We start from the raw sequence: 24,069 nt of genomic DNA on the forward strand, positions 1-24,069 counted from the left end.
TCTGTTGTTCCTCTCGTGGACCTCGTCTGTCGTTTGTTCTTCTTTGCTCGCTGTCTGGAGCGGCAGCAGCAGTGACTCAGATCCCTTGTGTTTTTGTGCGTGCGTAGGGACACCGGTGCTGCCTCCACGTGTGACGTGTGCGGGATTTGACCGCCTCGCCACGCTCTCGAGCTGCTTCCTGTCCTTTTTCCTTCTCTCTCTCTCTCTCTGGGCCGCTTCCGCCCTCCGCCCCCTCCCCCAACCTGCCAACTTGCGTTGCAGATGCTGCCCTACGCTATTCGGCAGATTGTGTGGATGCTCACCAGTGCCCTGCAGCTGATCTATGCGCTCAGCACAGGGGTGGTGTGGGTGATGCAGATGCTGCGGCTTTTTGTCTACGGCGCCTGCGTTGGGGTGTGCTTTATCCCGCACTGGTGGTGGTACCTGACTTCGCCCAACATCATTCGCCGCGTGTCGTACCGTTCCTCCGAGAAGACGAAGCAGCGCAACATCTTGCGCGTGTTGGAGGCAGAGGGGGTCGACCTGCGTGAGGTGCTGCGCAAGGACTCCATCACGCAAGCAATGCAGCCATCACAGCAGATGCAGCTACCACCGTCCCCAGCCGCTGCGGCGGCGGCGGCGGCGCGTCGTCGACGTCATTTAGCGATTGCGGCTGCCTCCGGGCAGAAGGATGGAGCAGCCAGAGATGGCACTGACACCCTACCCCACACGGTCGACGGCGAAGTCGATGATCGTTCTCTCTCCCAGCTGCATAACCCCTCCCCCTTCTCCACTCTGCGATGCTGGGAAGCCTCTGGAAGCGGGTATGGCCAGCGCACACCGCTTGGCCTCAGCAGCGAGCCTTTAGGCCGTGACTCCGACAGCTACGATGAGGCCAGCTTCGTATCCTCGTCTTCGCAGCGCCGCCGCCGCCGTCGCCCAACATCATCGTGCTCGACGCTGATCAGACCATGTCACGGCGGCACCGAAGCCTCCACGAGCGGCCCACCCGTCGCCACGACGCTTGAACGACTGATGGGCGCCGTCACATGCAATCTAAACCCGGCTGACGGCTCCGCCATGCGTAGCTTGCCACTGCGATGGCGCCAGCAGTCACAACCTCAGCGGCTCATCATCGAAGACGCCGCTGCGCACCGCTTGCGCGAGCCAGAAGAAGCCATCGAGCGGCGGCAGGATGTTCACAACGGCCCTTCTGTGACTGCCACGGCACGCGCCAAGGCACACGGCAGCTCGTCATCAAGCGGTGGAACAGAAACCCAGCCTTGCAAGCCTCGGCGTGATGCCGCAGGCGACGAGGCTGCCGTCTTCCGCGCAGCACCGGCGGACAGCACGGAAGAGCACAGGAATGGGTGCAGACTTCGCGGCAGCCCGCAGCGCGTGCAGGGGTACGAAGGTCGTCCTGTGCACTACAAGACTCTGCCCAAGGCGAACCCCTCAAGCGACCCGATGCTGCGCGATGTGCTCGCCGCCTTCCACGAGGCGGAGGCGTCGGACGTGACGGTGGGGCTCTCACAAGCCGGCCACCCGCCAGGGCCGCATTCGCGACGCCAGCCCAGCGGCGCGGCAGCGCGGCGGCCGCGTCGGCAACGTGGAGCACCGTCGCCACAGCGCCGCGGAAGAGCTACGCACAAGCCGCGTGCGCAACCGCAACACAAGCCGCGCGCCCGCACGTTCCCCGAAGAACACCTCTTTGCCGAACTTGACGAGGAGGATGACGAGGATCGCATGAACCTGCACAACCGCGCTACCGTCGACATTGTCCTGCCCGCGCCGCTGGACGCCATCATGAAGACGCTCGAATACACCCAGCAGAGCAAGCGGCTGCGCCGCAAGCGTTTTCCTATTGTAATCGACGTCTCAGGGGTGGTGTGGATCATCGGCAGCCACCTCTGGAGCACCATGATAGCGCGGGTGCTGGCACAGCGCGGCTACGTTGTCTTTTGCCCCGACTACCGCAACTTCCCGCAGACGACGATGGAAGGCATGACGCTGGACGTCTCGGACGCCATCGCGTGGGTGCTGAATAACGCGGAGCGCTACAACGGCGACCTGAACAATGTGACGCTGATTGGGCAGTCCGCCGGTGCGCACCTGACGATGATGTCGCTGCTGTCGCAGGCGCAGCTCTCCGCGTACCGGCACAACGCCGAGAAGGGCATCCACGAAGGCGTTCCACCGCCGTCGGACGTCGCCTACAACGTCCCCCGCTACAACCCGCGTGAGTCGATCCACCGCTACGTCGGCCTCAGCGGCATGTACAACATCGAGGGTCTCGTGGACCACTTCCAGGCCGCCGGTCTCACCACCCCGGTGCTGTACCAGATCGCCGGCGGCCGGGACCAACTAGCGCGCTACTCCATTCACGCGTACTTTGACGACCGCCGCGGCGGCGACACGGGCGAGGTGCTGCCGGACAACATATTTGACTTTTTCCCACAGCGCATGTTCTTTGTGCACGGCGACGCGGACACGAGCGCGCCCGTCACGGAGAGCACGTCCCTTGTCGGTATGATGCGGGCGGCGCAGGAGCGCTACACGCTGCGGCGCAGTGCATGCAACGAGGAGGCGCGGCGTCACGCACAACGCAGTCGTCGCTTGTTGCCGGGCTCCTTGGCTGCCGCCGCCGGTGAAGTAAAGAGCAGCAGTGCGGCCACAGCGGCCGGTGTCTTCCCAAGTCCCTTGACGGGATTGCCGTCGCGGCATGCCGCCGTGGCGGACTTCGATACGGTGGGCTCGGCAGCAGCCGCGACGGCTGCCGAACAGGCGGTTGGCGCGGCCGTGAGGTTGGCCGACAACGAGGAGCTCATCTTTGTCCACAGTAAGGACCTTGTCGATACCGGTGCAGCACCGAACGCGGCGCAGCAGCCGCAGTACTCCTATGGGTCAGGCGCGCCTCGTGTTATGATTCTGTCGCCGACGATGATCAGCCCCATCATTCCACCCTCACGCGAGGACCGCCCTCAGCCGCCGGTGGAGCTTGCCTTTCTCGTCATCCCTGGCGGTCGACACTCGGACGCCTTCGTGGATGAATGCATCGCCGCGGGTCGCAGCTGCTGTGTTGACTTTCTGTGCGACTACGAGTCGACGATCGACCTCCAAGGCAACGCCCTAGAGCCGGGCTCGCACGGGCCCAACGCCGAGGGTGCCAGTGGAAGTTCCCTCGGCGACTCGGTGTGGGCCTCGTCCTTGCCGGAGGCGGACAAGGCGCCACTCTCATGGGCGCATGCAACAGAGATGAGTGTGATGCCTGACGCCGTGTTGCCGCTTGCCGTACCCTACGAAGATCGCTCGCTGCCACTGCGACTGTGCAGAATGATCTGTCCATTCTAAAGCGTCCATGATCCTTCCCCCTCCCTCCCTTCCGACCTCAGGTGCTGCTGAGATTTGACCCTCCATGGTGTCGAGGTCACCAATGTGCATGCATGCGATGGGTTGGTCTCGTGCGTGTGTATGTGTCCCTGTCGGCATCCAAGGAGATCCGACGCCGCACACGCGCGTGGACGATGGCGCGCTGGCGTCTCTCGGCGCGTGAGGGACGATGTCATCAATCCGCTACAAAGATGCGTTTCATGGGTAGCTCAGCTTAAACGGAAACAGCACCGCGTGCGTTGTTCCCTGCATGCGTGCGCGTGCGTATGCCATTTTGTGTTACCATGAGTGCGAGACAGACAGGAAATCCCCCGAAGACGACAGGGAGAGGCGCTTCGCGGACGATCACGGTGGAGTCGCACACAACCCAGCAGGCGCAACGCAAGTGGCACCCGTACTAATGAACACAAAGGTCCGTCATCAGCCTCTGCAGCAGCGCCGGCGCCACGATGGTGGTCTCGCGGGGCTGGGAGGAGGTCGTGGCACCGCCACGCCGTGATTCGGCTAGTGGGGTTCCTATTCCAGCCACGCACCCATGCACGCGTGCGCACATCCTCCTCCATGCACCAGGATGCACGGTCGAAACGCCCGCTAACGCTTTGCTTCTGCGTCTTTTCTCTCCCTCGCCCTCCGGTCTCGCTGCGCATGGCCGTGCTGCCGTCAGCTCGGCCGACACCCGGCCTCCCGTCAGAGATGTAGGGAATCCTTCCTGAGCCACGTACAGGCCCACAACTAGATATACGCATACACACGCGTGCGGAGCGAGCCTTGGGAGCGTGCTCCCGTGACTGTAACGAAGAGAGGCGCATGTCCACGACACCCAAACACTCCAACGCAGCAGCACCTCCGTTTAAGTCTCCGTCATCGATCGCATATCTTCTCGAATCTCACCCATCCACCCCCTCTCTCCCCGGAAACCTATCAGAGCTGCTGCGCCGCTCGTCCTTGTTGCCACCACCTGACTCATCAGCCTGCCACTCATTGTTGTGGAGCGCCCCGTATGTCCAGCGAAGTCGAGGAACTGCTGGCGCGACACCAGCGCAAGTTTGCCGTGTACGAGGAGTTTCTTCGCACCGACAAGACCCCGCCGCCGCCGCCTAGGTCGCCGAGCCCACAGCAACGAGAGCAGCTGCGGCAGCACCGGACAACCCCAAGTGAAACTGTGCCGGCTACCCACAATGCCGGTGGGCGTGATGTTGATTACGTCAGTGGTGTGAGCGCTGGCGACCACGACGAAGAACGCGTAGGAAGATCGCGTGATAGAGGCGGACATGCAAGTCCAGCTGCGCGCGCGCCAAAGACGACGATGGCGTCCGCGACGTCGGTAGCTGATGTGGTTCAAGCCACCGCAGTGCATGGAAGCCCGGTGGGGCCCACCCGCTCGTATGCGAGCGTTCAAGCTGGTATGCCGCCGTCGTTGCAGCGGCGCACCACCTCGCGGTCGCCGTTCCACGTGCATACCACTGCGGCGGCGGCGTCGGCAGCTCGTCATCGCACTTCCGCTGGCGAGCTCGATGACATCGACTACCTTATCGGTGAGCGGCTGCGCTCGGCGGGGCGGTACCGGCTAGCGTCGACGCCGGACGCCACATGCATCAAGTCGCAGGCGTGGGCGCTGCGGCGCGATCAGGTAAAAGAAGCGTTGTGCCGTGAGCAGGAAGATGCGAAGCTCAGGGAATGCACGTTTCGGCCACAGCCTGGGCCCGCGGCGATGGAGAGCACACGTGATGCGGCAGCCGTATCGAACGGTAGTGGCGGCCACAGCCCCGACGTCGGGGCGGTGGAAGTTTCCGTGACCGAGGACCCTGGCGTCTCGCAGCATCTTGCACGGTTAGAGAAGGCGCGCCGGCGCCGCCGGGAGACAGAGGCGCGCCTTAACGGCAGCAACGCACATCACTGGACAAGTCGGCCCACAGTGCCACACGAGTTTCAACTAGGACTCCGAGTTGCCGAGTCGATTCCGTCACTGCGCAAGCCCTACATGCCGATTACCAGCCTTGGCGGTGACCGCGGTACTGCCACCTTGTTGCAGAGACATGAGCGAGAAGAGATCGTGAAGCGCGCGTCAGCTGCGCAGAGGCAACAGTCCTTCCCGTCGGCGCCTCCCTCGCATGCCGGGGACCGTCGCGGCAGCGGCGCGCGGTCGCCGTTGCCCACCACGACGGATGCGGCGAAGCGTCCGATGAACGGCGAGCAGAAGCGGCCGCGACGGCAAGAGGGCTTACCGCGGACGAGGCAGCGACTCTTTTTCTCGACGACGCTAATACCGGATGTGGTACACGGCGAGGCATCTGCTCTGGAGCCCCAGCGCTCGTGCCTCGACGTGGGCGCACGAGACATGGTGTGTCGTCTAACGGACCAGCTGGCTCACAAGGATGCGGTCATTCAAAAGCAAGTAGAAGACCTGGAGCGGCTGCACCGCGAGCTGGATGCGGCGATGGAGACGCTACAGCAGATAGCATCTCTTGGAGCTTCATGCTGAGGTCACCAGCGCACGCACCCACACGCGGGCATGTATGTGTACGCGTACGCAGGACCGCACTGTGTGGGTCCCGTCTTTTTCCCGTTCTCCTCGTCGCTGGAAGCGTCGTCGTGCCGCCTCACGGTTTCTGTGCTTCGATTTGTTGTTGTTGTTGTCGCTGTAGATTACCCGCTGTACTGTCCCCGCGCGTGGGCACCCTTCGCATGATGTGGAGCGCACCCCCTTCCTCTTCTCTCAACTGTTTCGTCCGTGCCTTTCGCGGCTACCGCGCTCCGCGACGACGATCATTGCAACCTCAGCAGCGTGCGTGTGTGTGTGTGTGTGTGTGTGTGTGTGTCGATCCCCATCATTCCTCCCTCGTCCTCTCACCGTACCCGCTCCTGTTTACGATCGCGCAGCGCCCCCGACTCCTTCCACACGCACACACACACGCGCACGCACGCTGCTGAGGTTGGCGTACCTGCTAGGGGATGGTGCTGCTGATGCTGTTCCTCCGCCCGGACGCCTTTTAACCCACCCACCCATCCCCCTCACTCTCTTTCTAACCCGTGAGAAGTGGTGCGCCGGGGCAAAACATTATCTGCCGTGTGGCAACGCGCCATGGCACATGGCGGCTCCCCTCGACGTTTTCTCTGGCGGCGGGGACTCATCGCTGCTCCGGCCGGCAGCGCGTGCGGGGGTTCGACGCCGACGCCAACACAGCCGCCGCGCACCGTCTCTGCTCGTCACATTTTTAGCTCTTGCGCTCCTGAGCGCTCTCCGTGTCAGCGCCGTCAGCGACCCCTTCGAACAGGTGCCAAACGCCTTTCACACCACCAACACCGCCGTGCGCGCCGTCTACGAGGCGGCGCAGCTCACCTCTGCCAACTCTGCGCTGGCCAGCCAGCGTCCGCTTCGCAGCGATTCCTACGTGCTCTGTGTCGCTAACAGCGGTGGCGGCAGTGGTGGTGCGGCGAACAGCAGCTCGACTGCAGTCGACCTCATCGCACAGGCGTGGTGCACTGGGAGTGGAAAGGGTATTCTTGTCAAGCAGTCTGTTTTTTGGAGTATGCTGGCCTCGCCTGGCCTCCAGCTGAGCGACTTGTCGCTGGTAAGCAGTCGCGCACTCTCGTGGGACTGTCTTACCTACTCATGCGACATGGAGAACACGATCGTGGCGCACGCGACTGCGAACGCGTCCAGCAGCTCGGCAGACGTAACCTACGCGTCGCCGTTTCCAGCCGTTGGCGGCCTCGGCGTTTCCACGCCCTGCTGCGGCTCCACGAACAGCACGTTCGTGCTCTACATGACGCGCGGCCTACTGGTTCAGTCCGCTACCTTGCCTGTGACAGCCTTGAACAACGAGGCCGCGGCGCTCTACAGCGCCTTCATAGACGCCGAAAACGCACGCGATCCGCTCGGCGAGCGCAGCAACAACAGCAGCGACGGCGGCGGCGGTAGCGGAGCACACCGTTCAGCGCAGCCCGCCTCCGCCGCCCCGGCAGCATCGCAGGCAGACCGCGCGGAGGCCGTGGCCACCAAGGACTTAGTCGCCGCGCCGTCCAGGTCGAAGGAGATGGACTTCTGCCTGGTGCGGCAGCTCCCGCCTTCTTTCTACGCCCGAAGTGCTCGCTCAGGCCTCGGTGACGGCGGCGCCGTCTTCGCTGTGAGCGCGTCCATCTGCGGCGCCGATATCAGTGATCGCATCAACGAGCAGGACGCCACGCTTGTCATGCGCGGCTACACGGCAGTGCTGACGGCGGCAGAGGGGGTACAGGCACTTTCCTTTCCAAAGGAGCTTATCGTGGGCATCGCGTCGTGGATTGCCTCCACCCAGCACAACGCCTCCTGCACCGACGACGCCAAGCAGAGTCTGCTGCGCACGAAGGGGTGCTGCAAGTGGGGCTGGAACGCGAGCCAGGCCACCGCTTACCGCACCGGCGAGTACCTTGAGTGCCTTTTCGACACGTCGGTGCTCGCGCACCTGCCGCCGCTCGTGCTGTCCGTGCGCAACGAGTCCATCGTGAGCACGGCCGAGACGAACAGTACATGCAGCATCGCGCTGCAGCTCAGCTCGTGCGTGAGCCCAGACGGCAACGCACTTCGCTTCTACTCCACTGGATCGCTCGTCGATGAGCTAAATCGCCACAGGTACTCCTTGAAGGACTTTTACGAGCCGGCGATCGTGGTAGGGGTGCAGCACCTGCGCGGCGCCACCGTCGCCGTGACACGGAGTGCAAGGGTGGCTAAGTGGTCCACCGGTGCCTCCGATGCAGGGCACAACCTCGCGCTGCTGTACCTGGCAGTGCCGCGCGGGGCGGCGGTTGCAGCGGATGTGAGCGCGGCTGGCGCCTTGTGTGTCGCCAAGACCGTGTGCAGCACAAGGCAAACATTTTACCCATCGCTAAACCGGTGCGCCTATGTGCCGTGCACGCGTGTGCTCTTCTACTCCTTTCACGCCGACACGTTCGCCTGCACCCCGCGCACTGCCTACGTCAGCATCTTCGCTACTTTTGGCATTGCGCTGCTGGTTGCCGAAGCCATCGTACTGCACCTCCGTCGCAGGACGGAGCTGGCGAAAGAGGAGCACATGCAGCTGTTGCTGCAGGTGCAGCGGCGCAACATAGAGGCGCGATGATGGTGCCGAGCAGGTGCGTGCGCCGTTGCTTGCTCGCTTTATTCTTCTGGTTATTCCTCCTCTGTGCGTGTGCGTGAAATCCATCGCACCCCTTTCTAACGATCACGTCTCTCTCTCTCTCTCTCTCGCTGTCTGTCTGCTCCTCTTGTGGCTCTTTCCTCTCTGTGTTGGTGCGCGTGGAGAGGACGCACGCACAGACGGGCAGACACGCTTCCAGAGAGAAAGAGAGAGAGAGTCGAAAGCAGTGTCGGTGAGCCGTCACCGCCACTCCACACGCCATCGTGCGCTCAGCCCCGCTCCTTATATCCCTTGCTGCCTTCGCTACATATATATATATATATGTGTGTGTGTCCGTGTATGTATTAGGCTGCTGATGGTCCGCGTATGGAGTGCGTCGGGCGCTGTCGTCCCCGCAAGACGCCCATGTTGACTATACACAGACAGACACAGAGACGGACAATATCCACGGGCACACTCGCACCCTCTTTCTCTGCGCGCATGTCTCCCCCTCCCTCCCTCTTCACGCCCGCATGCCCGGGCAACCGCACCATCACAGCCCTCTGCCGACTTTCAATGTGTGTCTCCGACTGATGTGCTCTCACGCTTTCCGTTGCGTCGACGCACCTCTCCATACCCACACTTGGCAGCTCTTCATGGCTGCTGCCTCTTCCGCCACCCCCGCGGTTGCACCAGGGGACCGCTACTTCACCCGTGAGCCCTGCTGCCTACAGTGCTGTCACCGCAGCAGCGGCGCGTTAGTGGCACGGCTAGCCGGATCACTTGAGCACAATGCCGCCACTGGCGAAGATGCGGAGCTAGCCTTTCCATCAGTCGCTGCAGCGGACCGCGACGTAGCGTGGATCGCGGTGAGGCCGTACAGCTACCTCTTCCGCGCACCGGTGAAGGGTCGGTGGCTGGGCCGCGGCCTTCTGGAGCTCTTCCTGCAAGAGTTTGCCTTCGTGCCGTTCGACACGACTGCCACCGCCACAGCAGCGCCGTCGTCGTTGGCGCGGGCGCTCGCATCCGACGGCACAACCTCCAGCGCCTTCCGCTCTGCAGTGGTGCCACTCCTGTTACAGGGGCGAGCGGCGTCGATGTGGCCGTCACGCACCGCGTCCCTGTTGCCCTCGACGTGCATCGGTGGCGGCGCCACGCTCGACCGTCGCTTCACCCTCCCCGCGTACATTGAGGAGCTGTGCGACGGCGTGCTTTGGCTGCACGACCGAGAGGCGGAGTGCCGGGCGGCGGGGCGCCGGTACCGAGAGGCACTCATCGATGCTGTCGCACGCGCGCGACGCAGCCACCTCAGCCCCGGCAGCACGGATGGCGGTGTTCGTGACAGAGGCGACAGCGGTGCGCTTGAAGAGCAGTCGCAGATGGGGGTACCTCCTCAAGCGACGGCGCCAGCAGCCACGCTTTGCGCGATACCGAGCAGCGAGGCAAGCGCGGCGCCGAGTGAGTGGGCCGCGTGGTGTCGTACAGTTCTGTGGCTGGTGGAGTTGCCTTCCGAGGCCGAAGTCGATGCGCTGCTGCCGCGCGTGTTGCTGGCCGCATCCACGCCTCCATCCGGAGACAGCACCGGTGCGCAGGTAACTGAGGAAGCAGACACCGCGAGCGCCTCTGCCGTCCGTGCTCCTCCTCCGCCACTTCTCTCGCTTCGGCAGAGGGACGTGGTGTGTCACCGTGTGTGGCGTCGCGAAGGACGCATGTTTGCGCACGCTCCGCTGGAGATCATCCGCTGCGACGTTGCCGCCGTTGTGACTGCCGTGCCTCCTGTGGCGCATTGCAAGACGCCGCTGTCCGCGGCGAAGACGCTTGCCATGATCGTGGTAAGTAAGCCGCCGGGGCTGCCGGTGCACCCCTCCGGGTGCTACCGAAAGAATTCGGTGACGAGCATCCTTGAAGACGTGCTGGGCGGCGGAGGCGACGGCGATGTGCGTCGCCTTTACCGCATCGAGGAGCACTACGTCGGCCCGGCGACGGGCAGTACTCTGCCGCATCGGCCGTACGCCTCCGTTGTTCACAAGAAGGGTGGCTTTGAGCTCATTCGAGTGTGGCTGCGGCGCACTCCGTGCGCGAGGGACGCTAGCGTAGCCGTCGCTGACGGCTCTTTGTCGGTTCCCGCCTCTGCCGATGAGACTGGCGTGACTGCCGAGGACTGGGCAGTGCTCAAGACCCTCTTCATGCGCGAACGCGAGGCGACGACGCAACGGCCTCAGCCGAGCAGTCCGCAAGAGGATGACGGTGCAGATTGCCACGATGCCATCGCCGTCGCAACGGAGACGGGACGGCACGTGAAGCGTCCGCGCGAAGTCAAAGGCGGCGATGAGGATCAATCGTGGACCGCCAATGCCCACCAGGATACCACCACAAATGTGATGCGCGCATCGAGGGGCGACGCCGCAGCTGCTGTCCCGCCCTCGTACACGATGAAGGCCTTCGTCGTGCATAGACTTGACGCGGCCACCAGTGGTGTACTGCTCTTTGGGTTGAACAGCTACACGGCGCGGCGCACGGCGGCGGCCATTGCGAATAAGTCTCTCCAGGGCGACGGCGACAGCGGCGACGACGACAGGCCCTCTCACGGCAGTGTCCGTGGGGGAGATGACGCGAGTGACGGCGCTGGCTCGGAGAGCCCGCCTCTACGACTACCGGCGTCGTCGTCGCTCAAGGTCTATTGCGCGCGAGTGCACGGTCAGGTACATCTCGACAGCCTCGCACGCGAGCAGCATCATTGCCTCCTTCACAACCCATCGCCACTGGCGCAACGCACGAGCGATGGGCTCGGGGCACCTGACGCTGCTGGTGCGAGCGCTGCCGCGAGAAGTGCGGCACGACACAACGCTGCCGCCGAGCTCCTTGTCTGTCGACCTATCGGGTGCTTGGATCACCACAACAGCCTGTACTGGTCGCCGGATGCCGCCGTCACAGACTCGTGGCAGCTGCACCAGGCAGACGCCAAACAACAGCAACAGCAGGCAGGCGAGCTGCGCAACCGCTCGCTCTCGGGCGGACGAGGGAAGACAGGGCGCACGCCAGAGGCCGTTGAGGCTAAGCACGAGCGCATGCGGCAGCTTACACGAGGTGGCGGGGCGTCCTCGTTAGGCGCATGGGCTGCAGCTCTGCAACCTGTGAGCGGCGTTGGGGCAGCTCAGCCGGCGCGAGGCACGTTGCCGGCTCTTTCAGATAGCTCCAGGCGTGTGCAGCAGTATTTGGAGACGCTTCGCTCGGCCCAAACGGCGTTACAGGTGATGCACTACGACGCAGCGACCGATCAGACAGTGGTGAAGTGCACCCTAGGCACAGGTCGCACGCATCAGCTACGCGTCCACCTCGCCTCTCTCGGACACCCGATTGTGCACGACAGCAAGTACATAGCCTTGGAGGCGCACATGCGCAACCTGGCTAAAGACGGCAAACACGGCCTGGTAGAGGGCGGTGAGGCGACCGCGGCCACCGGCGTCCCCCGCACGCCTCTCGCTTCCGAAGCTTCGCTGGCTCGCTTCTACGAAAGCCCTGATGCTGCCGACAGCTCGGAGGTTGGTGGCAGCGCTGCCGCAGCTGGTGCTGCGATGGGGGGAAGGTGGCAGTCGGAGGTCTTCGCAGAGGGCAGAAATGCGCGCGGCTGCGTATGCCCGGAGGCCATCGATCTGCACGCTTGGCAGTATACGCTTGCGTACGACGACGGCGAACTTGTGTCAGTGGAAGTGCCGCTGCCCTCGTGGGCGCATTGAAACAGGCGTTAATGATCTGTAGTCCACCCATCTCGGCTCGCCGGCAACACGCGGGCGCGCACGCCGCTCGTCAGCGCCTCCTGTCGCTGTCGCTGCGACTGGTTACCATGCCGGCTAGCGTAGTCGTCATGGTGTCGAGTAGGAAGGCTCATCTCACAGCTGCCTCTGACCCTTATCACCGTAAGACACATGCGCGCGCACACACACACACAAAAAGGAAGACAAGATACCAGTCAAGCGCGATCTCTGCTGCACCTCTCCTTTTCTATCTCTCTCTGATGTTGTGTCGAGCGGCATGCCCCGTACGCGTGCACCGCCTCTACACGTGTGCTGGACACCCCTCGACAATGAGTGCACACACGTACACACGTGCGTACGTGTGTGATAATGCTGTGACAAACTCTCTTGTCTACCCCATGCACTCACACCTCCCGCCGTCGTCTCTCTCTCTCTCTGTTCTCACGTCGGTCTTTCTGCTGCTGCGCCCCACTCCCACCCGCCATGCCACGCCACGCCATGGCACGCCTCGGGGACTCCTGGCGCGCCCGCTCACCTTTGCAACTTCCTACGCATACGCGCATGTGCGTGGACCTGTGCGCTACGCCTATCCTCTCCCCCCTCCCCCTACCGGTGTCTTCCTGCTCCCGTGAAAGCATACGTACCCACGCCCCTCCGTGTGTGTGTCTGTGATCGCCATGACGACCGCGCAACTCGCCTGCACGTACGCCGCGCTCATCCTCAGTGCGTCCGGCAAGACCGATGCCGACTCCATCTGCGCAGTGACGAAGGCCGCTGGTGTCGAGGTGAGCCACGGCATGGCCGCCGCCTTTGCCAATGCCCTCGCCGCCGTCAACGTGAACGAGGTGCTCGGCAGCATCAGCTTTGGCGGTGCGGCCGCTGGTGGCGCTGCTGCCCCCGCTGCCGCCGCCGCCGCGAGTGGCGCGGCCCCGGCTGCGGCGGCCGCGAAGGAGGAGCCAGAGGAGGATGCAGACGACGACATGGGCTTTGGTCTGTTCGACTAAGCTCTTTGGATCGCAGCGAGGGAGTGTACGCACGTGCGTGCGTGCGGGTGTGTGTCGCGGGCTTCGCCCTTTACTTTTAGTTTGTGTGCATCGCTTCTTCATTTTTGTTAATGGCCCGCTTCTAACGAAACCGAAACAAGACGAGATGGCGTCACGCAGAGAGGCAGATGGACGGACAGAGAGAGAGAGGAACTGCGGAGGGACAGCACGGGTGCAGCCGCAGCTCGAATCGCCATTCCTTTCGAGCCTGCTTCTCGCGCTCTCTCGCCCGATGAACGGCGTCAATGCACTCGCCGCCTACTTTCCAGTGCCGTGCCTGACGTCTGTGTGTGTGTGTGTGTGTGTGCGTGTGTGTGTGTGTGTGTGCCACACTCGTCTTCCGTGTGCCCGACAGCGGGTGAGGTCGGGTACGGGCCCATTTTGGTAGTACCGGGCAATGCCCACGTTACTCGGCAACGTAGGGCCGAGAGAGGATATGGTAGAAACGACGTGTTGCCTGAAGGAGGTGCTCCCCGCCCTCCTCTGCCCCCGCTTCCAGTCCCGACTCCGCCCAGTCACCGCACCGCAACTCTCGCATCGTTGATGCAAACATCTCATCTCCCACCGTCTCGGTCTCTCTTCCTGCCAACGCACTTCTGCGTGGCGCATCACGCACGCATTCATCTTTACACGCGTGGCCGCGTGTGTGCTTGTGAGTGCGCTACGCCTATCCTCTCCCCCCTCCCCCTACCGGTGTCTTCCTGCTCCCGTGAAAGCATACGTACCCACACCCCTCCGTGTGTGTGTCTGTGATCGCCATGACGACCGCACAACTCGCCTGCACGTACGCCGCGCTCATCCTCAGTGCGTCCGGCAAGACCGATGCCGACTCCATCTGCGCAGTGACGAAGGCCGCTGGTGTCGAGGTGAGCCACGGCATGGCCGCCGCCTTTGCCAATGCCCTCGCCGCCGTCAACGTGAACGAGGTGCTCGGCAGCATCAGCTTTGGCGGTGCGGCCGCTGGTGGCGCTGCTGCCCCCGCTGCCGCCGCCGCCGCGAGTGGCGCGGCCCCGGCTGCGGCGGCCGCGAAGGAGGAGCCAGAGGAGGATGCAGACGACGACATGGGCTTTGGTCTGTTCGACTAAGCTCTTTGGATCGCAGCGAGAGAGTGTACGCACGTGCGTGCGTGCGGGTGTGCAGAGGTGCACGCGTAAGTTCAGCGTGGGTTCTCGCCATCGCCACTCGCTTGTTGTCCGCATCCCCCCTCCCCTCTCTCTCTCCGCCGCACGCATCGCGCGGCCGACAGGCGTGCGCTCGATGCCGATTTTCCTTTCTTATTTGCCTCCACGGATGATTTACAATCTCACGCCATCAACGGAACGTGAAGGGCCCTGCGCCACCGCCGTACGCGCGCGTGCGTGCGTGAGTGCGTGTCGCCGGCGCCTTCGCGATCCGAAATAGAAGTAGACCAGGGCAGCTGCAGCCGCAGCAGGCTGCACTGCAACGCCGCGTGTGCCTCTCCGTCTCTGCGTCTCTCTGGGGAGCGCATAGACGGACAGACGCATGCATGTGTGCACTCGTCAGCCTCTTTCTCGGTCAGTGCCGGCAGTGTGCTTGCACGGTTGCGTGCACCAGACCCACTCACCCACCCGTGTCAGCACTGCTTGGCACTTGTCTTAACCCCCGTCTATCACTCGTCCACGTGCGCACCACCACCACCACCACCCCTTTCTCATTTTCTTCCTGGTAATGCCCAGTGCGCAGAGATACTATCGTACGTGCACATCAGTCCCCCTTCACCGCACCTCTACCGGCGCAAGGGAGGAGAACACAAATTTCTCGCGAGGGGGTTCGCTGAGTACACATAACAGCGCTGACAATTTCCTTGCCACCGCATCTCATCCCAGCGATGGAGGCGGGAGTAGAGGTCACAGCAACGTCGGCGGCCTTGACACAGCCACCGACGGCACCCCGTTCAGGCAGGCATACTCGCCGCATACTCGTCTTGTATGTAGGGGGAACCATCGGCATGAAGAAGAACGCCGCAGGCGCTCTGGAGCCCGTCGCCGGATACCTGACGGAGCAGATGTGCGAGATGCGAGAGCTGCGGGAGAGCTCCGAAATCGCACCATTCGACATCATCGAGTACGCCGAGCTCCTCGACAGCAGTGACATGAACGCCGCCGCCTACTGCCGCATCGCCGCCGATGTGCAGGTGCACTACGACGAGTACGACGGTTTTCTCATCGCGCACGGCACGGACACGATGCACTACACGGCGAGTGCACTTTCTTTCCTGCTGTGCAACCTTGACAAGCCGGTGATTGTGACAGGGGCGATGGTGGCGCTGGCGGAGCCGTACAACGATGCGCGCCGCAACGTGGTGATCGGCATGATGATCGCATCCAACCCCAAGATTTGCGAAGTGTGTATCTTCTTCAATGACAGCCTGTTTCGCGGCAACCGGTGCAACAAGGTCCACCATACGTACGGTGCCTTCCGCTCCCTCAACTACCCGGCGCTTGGCGTTGTGGGGGCTACCGATTTCGTGCTGAATGACGAGTATCTGCTCCCGCAACCAATGGGTTCCTTGAAAATTATGTCGGACATGCGTGGACGCGTGGGCTGCTACCCGATCGACCCCGAGGCTGACGTGGACACCTTCGTCGCATTGCTGGAGCAGAAGCGGCCAAGGTCGTCTCCCTGCACCTTCTCCGTCGCGTCAGCACCCTTGACGGACGACAGCGACGGCACGCAGAAGCCCTTGCTGGATGCTGTGCTACTGTCTCTCAACGGTGTTGGTAGCGTGCAGGGCGTCGTGGCGCAGCAGCTGCGGCGAATCGTCGCTGCTGCGCACAAGTACAATATCGTTGTCTGTGCTGTGGCTCGTGAAATCAGCGGCACGCTGAACCCGTCCGAGGTCCACCGCCTGCACGCCATCTCGCCCGAGATCGTGTACCTGAACGACATGTGCGCCTCCGCTGCGGAGGTGAAGCTCATGTACTTGCTCGGCAAAGGGCTCAGTCCTGGAAAGGTAGCCACCGCCATGGTGCAGAATCTGCGAGGCGAAATCACCCCGCTACTCGAAGCACATGCGAAGCTGTGAAGACTGGCTGAGCAGAAGGGGGAGTGGGAGGGACGGGGTGACGGAGGAGGAGAGTCACAAGACGGGGGGGGGTGGACTCCGCAGCCACCTCTGCACCTCTCGCCCCTTGAGCTGCCGTCGTGCACGGGCAGACGGTGAGAAAGACGAAGGACCTGTACGCACATGTGTGCCCGCTTTTCAGAGAGGAATGCAAGGAGAGGGTGGCATCCGCGATCTGCACAATGTGCCTTGCAGCGTCGATGACGAGGTGTCGCTGATACACACACACACACACACACACAACTGCCCTCGCTCGTCCCTCTCCCCCTCCCTCTCCCTCTCCCTCTCCCTGGCCCTCTTGCGAATGCTAGACATCGAGCAATGGAAGCAACACACACAAGCACCGTGCACGCACGTGTGCACGTCGATGTGTAGGGAGGCCTCTCAGCGGCATCCCTTTTTGGTCGCGCGGCATGCGAAGCACCGCTGAGCTCTCTTCTCCTCTCTCTATCTCTCTGCCGTGTTCCTTGTCTGCTGAACCACCTCACCACACCCTTCCAGCAACCACCGCAAACATCATCGCGTTGCGACGCGCTGCCGATCCTTCAACCTTCACACACACACACACAAATACCGCCCGCCCTCCTCTCCCGGCTCCCTACTTCCGTCAACGTGACAGCAGCTGGTGCAGCCACGCATCCCCACACGCACACAGACACACACACACGTATCCGAGCCTCTCTTTGCCAGCTCCTCGTTTCTTCTTCGCGCACCGGTACGCCGCAGCAGCACTACCGCGCCGTCTGCCAGCGATCATGACGCACGAGTTTCACTCACTGTTTCTTCCTCTCGCAGCGGAGGAGCAGGCCGTCTTCGCGGACTTCTTCCCGACTCTCGTGGCCTCGAGCACCTCGATCCAGGACGGCGTGGCAGGCGAGCACTCATTGCAGCCAACGGTCTCAGCAACACTCGACACATATAGCTCCGCCTGTGCGACCTCCCCCCACTCCCCCGGGGAGTGTGGCAGCTTACCCGAGGTTGGGCGTGGGGCCGCAACGGACGCGCAGGCTCGGTGCGACGCACCCTTACGCTCTCTTGTGTTCGCCATCGGCAGCGCCAGAGCCGACGCGGTCATCGTTGTCCTGCGCAGGGGCGATGTCGTCCTCTACGGGCTCGACCGACTGCACACGCCACCTTACGAGAAGTGCCGCATCCGGCCCCTCCCCACAACGCAACAGCTCATGGCGGCGCGCGAGAACGCCCGCAGGTACAGTAATGCTGACGGGGCAGCGAGTGCCGGGAGCTGGACGGATGCCAGCTGCAGCGGGGGTGTCGCCGGATCTCGCAGCGTCGTTAACGGCGGGGTGGAGGCGACCTGTGCAGCGCTGCTGCCGTTGCACATCGGCTATTGTTGCCGTATTCCCCTCTCCGCCTCCTTCAGCTCCGCCACGCCACCAGCCGGTGGACCGCGCCGCGGCGGCGGCGGCGGCTCACGAGACGAAAGGGACGAAGACGTCGTGTACCTCCGCGGCATCGTGGGCAGCAGCGACGGTCGTGTGAGCCTCTTCTCCGACACGTCCTACACGCTAAGCTTCGCGGCGCACGACATCCCAGTCGCGCAGGTGGACGCGGTTCTACTGCCGCCCTGCACACTGGACAGGCGCGTGTCAACGAATGCCAGCCCCACAACGTCAACGCGTGGCTTCAGCAGCACGGGAGCGGGCGCGAACACACGCACGGCACCTTCTGGTGAGCTGACATCCCCTACGTCACCGCAGCCGCAAGAGCGCTTGGCGCGCGCCACGCAGCGCCTTGGGCTCGTCACCAGCGGCAACGACGGCGTGGTGCTCCTCTGGCGGCGCCTGGGAGACTCGATGAGCCCCATCGTGGTGGTCCGTCCCTCCACCTTCTCCAGTCGCGCCGCCTACGCCGTGTACCACCCCTCCGCCCTCTCGGCGCTGTTATCGTCGTGGGCGCCACCATCCCAGCGCGAGGCCGCCGTCGATGCCGAGCTGTCGTGCCCGCCGTCGTGCCTGCTGCACGCAGCGACCTCCACCAGCCATACTCTGCGCGTTCGCCAGCTCGCCTCCATCTCACCAAAGCCCACACACAAGTCTCTGTCCTCGGCCGCACGTCGCGAGTCGGTGGAGGAGGCAGCCCCCACCTCCATGAGCGCCGCACTGCCGGGCTCGTGGTCGGCGACCGTGACCGCGATCGCCGCGCACGACAGCGTCACTCTCGTCGCCATGGGTGCATCCCTGCTCTCTCTCGTCAAACTCAACCCACGCTCTGCTGCGCGTGTGTGGAAGGCAGCGGAGAGCATCACGCAGCTCGTGCTGATTGACTCCGTGGCGCTGGCCGTGTGTGCTCGCAGCGGCACCGTGCACGTGCTCACTATCCACCCCGGCACCGGGCGGGTCGTGCGCCAGCGCGTCTACTACAGCTACAAAAATCGCGCCATCCACCACACCAGCCTGCATGTGGCGTCGCTCCTCATGACGATCGTTGACGTCTGCGGGTCGACGGAGCTCGTCCAGCTGCCAACGGATGTGATGCTGCCGTGCGACGTGCGACTGCGCCGTGGAGAATACACAAGCGGTGACGCAGCAAACGTGAATCTGCTCGCCTCGATGGCCGCTCTTCGGGCGAAGGTGTGCATTGAGGCCATCAAGGGCGGCAGCGGCGGTGGTGTCAGTGGGAGTGTTGCAGCGAACGAGGCGGAGGTGACTGGGGGCTCCACCTCCATGTACGAGGCGAACGCCGCGTTGGATCAGCTCAATGAACGGCTACTGCTCGCTCGCTACGCGGTGCCGGAGGAGTGCGACAACTTTATGGGCGCCAACGTGCACGTCTTCTGAGGGTGGAGCGTATGAGGCGTACTCGTGGAACCGGGGAGGCGAAGTGGATGCGGCCCTGGCACAAATGCAGCTCGGCCTCTGCGCTCACACACACACACACAAACACACACACACGCTGGCAGTTAACGGTACTGTGCCCTCATCCTCCTCCTTATTACCTGCTCCCAACAAGTTTCCCCACCGTCGCCCATTGTCCAGCCCGCCGCCGTTCCCGCGTCTTCCGTTAAACGCTTATGCTGTTTGTCTTGCAGTGCACTGCACACACACACACGCACACACACACATGCAGGCCTCAGCATCTCGTTGCTCCTCTCGCCTCCCTATGTCGCTCACTCGTCGTTGTCTCTGCATCCCTCTCTCCTTTTCACCGTCCGTCGCTGCGGGTTGGGCACACGGTGCAATGCCAGGCACGCTCGCACGTGTCCCCTCTCCCCACACACTTGCTCTTCTCTTCTTTGGCCCTCGCCGCATGCGCACACGCACGGCGCGCGTGTAGGGGAGCATTCTCATACCTCACAGCCACCACCATTACCATTACCGTTACCACTACCTTTACCACCTTCTTCCTCTTCTCCGTTGTGCTCCACCCCCGCTTCAACGGCGACAGAGCAGCGAAGGCGAAGACGGGAAAGAAGATGTGGCGGCGCAGCTGTTGCGTATTGGCCCCGAGCATCCCGCGAAGCGTCTGGGACCCGGCGCACTACAACGAGAACTGGGTGGACAGCTACAGCACCAGCATTGCCGACCGCCGACACTGGCCAGCGAAGAAGTGGTCCATCGGCCTCGAACCCCGCACCCCTCGTGATTGGCTGCGCTTCTCTTACCGAAACCTTGCCTACGCCTACAACGGCGCGCTGCGTGCCTGCGCGACGTTTCCGGAGATGCTCGTCTACTACAAGGAGATGAAGCAGCGCGGGGTCAAGGTGGACGTGGACACGCTGAACGCGCTGCTCTCGCGCGCGGCACGGTACGAGCACATCCAGGTCGATGATGTGTTTCTTCTCTTCGACGAACTCACCGCCCTGGGTGCCCGTCCGGATATCGCGTCCGTGGAGACGCTGCACACAGTACTCGAGCACGCCGCGCATCAGCCGCCGGAGTGGCGTGAGACGCGCCGTCGTCAGCTGGTGGAACTGTACCAGTACCTTGCGTTGGAGGAGATCGAGCGCCTCGCCCCGCATCGCGTCGATGCATTGTTGTCTGCGCAGATCGCGCGTCTGCGAGGAAACCTCAAGCAACTCAACGCGAGCCTCAGCCCATCCGTGTACCGGCGCTACTTTGCGGCTATCGACCTCGGTGAGACACTGATCCAGGAAGTCCACAACTTTTTGTGGGAGTACGTCGGCGCCGATCACGCTGCGATGGATGTGCCGTCGCTGCAGCTTCGCATCCCCTTCGTGGCCTCCGTGATGAAGCGGCCGCTGGCGACGGCAGACCCTGCCAAGGTGAAGGCGACCGACTTTGAGGACACGGACGTGTGTAGCGTGCTACTTGCGGCGGTGGAGCGCTGCGTCGACGGAAACTTCCACGACAGGCGGCCTGTGTCTGAGCGGCGCATGTATCTCGCCTTGCTGACCATGCTCACCTCCAGTGGCGTCCTGTATACAGCCGATCTCATGGCGCAGATGATGGATGTTGTGAAGTACTCGCGCGACGATCGCGGACGTGACCGCGATGCGCAGCGGCTGCTGCGGTACGCCCTGCGCGGGTCCTCGGCAGCCAACGACGCCGCTTACCGCGAGCTGTGGCGAGCTGTGGCGCCTCCCGTGGATGCGCGCGTGGTGGGACGGTACCTGGCAAGCAGGGACCCGTGGTCACCGGTGCATATCTGCTATGACCGCAGTTTTCAATTTCGAGCGTTCCCGGCGCTGCAGCAAATCACCCAGAGCCAATGCAGCAGCAGCAGCAGCAGCAGCAGCAGCAGCAGCACCGACGCCGCAGCAGTAGCGGCGTCGACGGCTGCCGGGGCAGGAAGCTCCTCTACTGCGGCGGCGGCCGCCGAGCCGGACGAAGCGTTAGAAGGCGTGAGCGCCGGCCCTCCCCCCGGCACTGTTGCCGCCAAGACGGCGGAGGCGCTGCAGCAGCGCTGGGACGATGTACGCCGATTGATCGACATCACAGGCGTTCTCAAGCCGGGCGCGGGTCTGACAAGTGCAAGAACCGGCTCCGCCGCGCCAACACAGGAGGCGGCGCAGCAGGCGATGGAGGTCTTCACCGGCGCGGCGGCGTTCCTGCGCGGGGTGGCCACGGGCTGCCGCTACGGTGAGTTGGCGGACGCGCTAGCAATTCAAGCAGTAGGAGATGGGCAACAGCAGCACCACCACGCGCCACGTGCGACGCCGCTCGGAGGCGCAGCAGCCACAGCAGGCGCCGCGCGCAGCAGCAGCGGCAATGTGAACACAGAGCTGTACGCCGGCGGCCTCGACTTTGATGTCTGGCAGCGACTCATGCAGTGCGTGCAGCAGCTGCGTCAGGACATGGAGCAGTTCATGGCTCAGCAGTACGAGGCGCATGGTCTGCAGGTGGAGCCGGAGTTCGAGTGCTGGGAGGCTATGCTCGTGGTGCTGCGCTGCATCTTGGACTTCTGCCTGGTGCACACGCAGCAGTACGGCCGTACGGCTGGTGGTGGCATGGCGGAGAATCTGTTCCTGGAGTCGGCGCAGCTGCGCGCGCAGTTGGTGGAGGAAAGTCGCACCCGCTTCAATGGCCGCATGCGCATCTTGTGGCTGCAAGAGGTTTAGGCTGTCGGTCTGTAAAACCACTGCTGCTGTGCTGACAATATTGGGCCCATTCACGTGCTTGCCAGGGCTACCAGCAGCGCGCGCGCACTCCACCGCCATTCTTCGGCTCCGTTTTTTGTGTGTCTGTCCGTCTGTGTGTGTGTGTGTTTGTGTTGATAATGTGCGCTGACAATGATGATCTTGAGTGTGCTTAATCTCTCTCTCTCTCTGTACGTGTGTGTGTGCGCGCGCACGCGCAGGGCACATCTCCGCCGCCCTTGCGGAATCCTTCACCGTGCTGCACGACACTTTTTGAGGAAGCTCGATTTTGCCACTCCCTCCCCCCCCCCTCCCTCCGTCACCTGTGCATAAAGCCGTGCCGAAACGAATATGGAGGGAGGGGGGCTGCGGGGAGAAGTGCTGACAGCGATGCGCGTGTGCACGGACGCTCGCCCATCCCTATGCGTCTCTAGGATGCACTCGTGACCTTCTTTACCCCCCCCCTTCCTCTCGCATCCTCTGCCTCTTTCCGTCCGCCTCCATACTTGTATTATCCGCACAGTGAGCTTGTGTGTTGAGGCACCCCCTACCTCACCACCATCTCTCTTAGCGCACACGCAATGAACTCTGCCCCGCGTGCGCCGATGCGGACGTTGGCCTCCAGACGTGCAGCTGGGCCGCCGCCACCGTCGACGCAAGAGCCGATGCCCGGTGGAATGCCTGGGATGCCGTTCTCTCCTTTGGGTCCCAATGGCCTGGACATGACGCAGGTGATGCAGTACCTTCCCACCATCATGAAGGTGGCGAGCCAGATTCCTGGAATCCTTGTCGGGTTCCTTGTAACGATGGTGTACATGCTCATGGTGGTGTGCCGAAGAGGTTTCACGGAGACCGTGTCGCCGGTCGCCGGCTTCCACATCTTTACACTGTTCCTGCTTCGTGAGCTGATCGAGCCCTGGAGCCAAGGGCAGGTGCGCGCGCAGGCGGCACGCGCCCGCGAGGCGCAGCGGCGCTCCTTTACAACGGACATCGCCATGCAGTATCGTGAGAAGCTTGACTGATTGATTGAGAGGAGAGTGTGCGTGTGCTTCTCTGGGCTGTGTGCTCGTGAGTCTGTTGTGTGTCTGTGTGCGCACAAGGGGGGTGCGATGTTAGCAAGACGCACGAAGCGTCTGTGCGACCGATTGCCCCCCCCCACACACCACCACCACCAACACCACCACCACCTCACCGAAGGTGCAGCAGCTTCCACGCGGACGGCACCCTCTTCCGCAGAAGGCCCGACTACCGAAAGTGCCGGCATCACCTCATGAATTGAAGACTGGCGAATGTGTGTACTGTGGTGTGGGGTGGGGTGGGATGGGCTGGTGCTGCTCCCCGTGCACCCCTTTCCTCAAACCCGACCCCGGCGCTCACCATCCGTAGCTCATACGCGCCGCGGGAGCGCACGTCTTTCGAGGCCAGCTTCGCGTTTCTCGCTCGCCCCCGTCTTCCCTCTGTCTTTGCACTGTCGCATGCAATTTGGGGAGGGCACCGACATCGGCAGGGGGGGGGGTCAGTGCCGCAGCGCGCATGGGTGAACCCACGAAACGCCTAACCATCAGACACATCGCTCTTACCTTCGCCTCCCTCGTTCTCCTCTCGCGCAGCTGGGTTGGACGAGTGCGATGCCACCTCGCACTAAGAGACAGACGTGCGTTGGCTTTGTCCTGGCGGTGTCACGGGAACTGGTGTTCACTCTTTCCCCGGGGTGGTGCTTGGATGTGCTTCTCCCTCGCCTTTTCCGGTCGTGGTCCACACATCCGTCATGCCGCGTAATTGCGTTTCCTCTCTCACCTCCCCTGTCGTCTTGCGAACGTGTTCTGCCGTCGTGTGTTGTGCGAGGGAAGGGAAGCAGGAGGGCCTCCTCTACTTCTGTCGGGCGGCTTCCGGCCGTGACATACGGGTGCATATATGCACGTTCAGCTTGGTGCATCTCTTCTCGTTCTCGTTCTCGCTCTCGTGTGCTGGAGCGGATGCTAACTCGGTGTTCTACCTTGTCTGCGAATTCAAGTCTGCCCCCTCCCCCCTGACCAGCCCACCACCCACCACAACCCCCCTCTCATCACGGCCGCCACCGGGTGAGACATGGCGGATAAGGAAAGGCTGGGCCCTGCAGCTTCGTAGACGTCATCAAGAGGAATCAACAGCGGCGCCGTAAGCG

The 24,069-nt window shown here is 63.3% G+C and overlaps 10 protein-coding genes across 10 annotated transcripts; all 10 read left to right on the forward strand.

Moving 5' to 3' along the window:
• Positions 1-261: 261 nt before the first annotated feature.
• Positions 262-3,330, forward strand: LMJF_15_0330 (conserved hypothetical protein; the record flags this gene model as incomplete). Its single annotated transcript, XM_001681899.1, has 1 exon — positions 262-3,330. One exon carries the CDS (start codon positions 262-264, stop codon positions 3,328-3,330), a length of 3,069 nt encoding a protein of 1,022 aa, XP_001681951.1.
• Positions 3,331-4,369: 1,039 nt separating this feature from the next.
• On the forward strand, positions 4,370-5,851 carry LMJF_15_0340 (conserved hypothetical protein; the record flags this gene model as incomplete). The annotated part of the gene is made up of 1 exon (XM_001681900.1): positions 4,370-5,851. One exon carries the CDS (start codon positions 4,370-4,372, stop codon positions 5,849-5,851), a length of 1,482 nt encoding a protein of 493 aa, XP_001681952.1.
• Positions 5,852-6,458: 607 nt separating this feature from the next.
• LMJF_15_0350 (conserved hypothetical protein) lies at positions 6,459-8,468 on the forward strand (the record flags this gene model as incomplete). The annotated part of the gene is made up of 1 exon (XM_001681901.1): positions 6,459-8,468. One exon carries the CDS (start codon positions 6,459-6,461, stop codon positions 8,466-8,468), a length of 2,010 nt encoding a protein of 669 aa, XP_001681953.1.
• A 530-nt stretch (positions 8,469-8,998) lies between these two features.
• On the forward strand, positions 8,999-12,202 carry LMJF_15_0360 (conserved hypothetical protein; the record flags this gene model as incomplete). The annotated part of the gene is made up of 1 exon (XM_001681902.1): positions 8,999-12,202. One exon carries the CDS (start codon positions 8,999-9,001, stop codon positions 12,200-12,202), a length of 3,204 nt encoding a protein of 1,067 aa, XP_001681954.1.
• A 695-nt stretch (positions 12,203-12,897) lies between these two features.
• Positions 12,898-13,224, forward strand: LMJF_15_0370 (putative 60S acidic ribosomal protein; the record flags this gene model as incomplete). Its single annotated transcript, XM_001681903.1, has 1 exon — positions 12,898-13,224. The coding sequence occupies one exon, from the start codon at positions 12,898-12,900 to the stop codon at positions 13,222-13,224; it is 327 nt and encodes a 108-aa protein (XP_001681955.1).
• A 797-nt stretch (positions 13,225-14,021) lies between these two features.
• Positions 14,022-14,348, forward strand: LMJF_15_0380 (putative 60S acidic ribosomal protein; the record flags this gene model as incomplete). The annotated part of the gene is made up of 1 exon (XM_001681904.1): positions 14,022-14,348. The coding sequence occupies one exon, from the start codon at positions 14,022-14,024 to the stop codon at positions 14,346-14,348; it is 327 nt and encodes a 108-aa protein (XP_001681956.1).
• A 764-nt stretch (positions 14,349-15,112) lies between these two features.
• Positions 15,113-16,309, forward strand: LMJF_15_0390 (cytoplasmic l-asparaginase i-like protein; the record flags this gene model as incomplete). The annotated part of the gene is made up of 1 exon (XM_001681905.1): positions 15,113-16,309. One exon carries the CDS (start codon positions 15,113-15,115, stop codon positions 16,307-16,309), a length of 1,197 nt encoding a protein of 398 aa, XP_001681957.1.
• Positions 16,310-17,103: 794 nt separating this feature from the next.
• On the forward strand, positions 17,104-19,146 carry LMJF_15_0400 (conserved hypothetical protein; the record flags this gene model as incomplete). Its single annotated transcript, XM_001681906.1, has 1 exon — positions 17,104-19,146. The coding sequence occupies one exon, from the start codon at positions 17,104-17,106 to the stop codon at positions 19,144-19,146; it is 2,043 nt and encodes a 680-aa protein (XP_001681958.1).
• Positions 19,147-19,781: 635 nt separating this feature from the next.
• On the forward strand, positions 19,782-21,887 carry LMJF_15_0410 (conserved hypothetical protein; the record flags this gene model as incomplete). Its single annotated transcript, XM_001681907.1, has 1 exon — positions 19,782-21,887. The coding sequence occupies one exon, from the start codon at positions 19,782-19,784 to the stop codon at positions 21,885-21,887; it is 2,106 nt and encodes a 701-aa protein (XP_001681959.1).
• A 599-nt stretch (positions 21,888-22,486) lies between these two features.
• On the forward strand, positions 22,487-22,927 carry LMJF_15_0420 (conserved hypothetical protein; the record flags this gene model as incomplete). Its single annotated transcript, XM_001681908.1, has 1 exon — positions 22,487-22,927. The coding sequence occupies one exon, from the start codon at positions 22,487-22,489 to the stop codon at positions 22,925-22,927; it is 441 nt and encodes a 146-aa protein (XP_001681960.1).
• Between the last annotated feature and the right edge of the window lie 1,142 nt (positions 22,928-24,069).

The sequence above is a fragment of the Leishmania major genome, chromosome 15 (assembly GCF_000002725.2).
Source record: "Leishmania major strain Friedlin complete genome, chromosome 15".
NCBI classification, from domain to species: domain Eukaryota; phylum Euglenozoa; class Kinetoplastea; order Trypanosomatida; family Trypanosomatidae; genus Leishmania; species Leishmania major.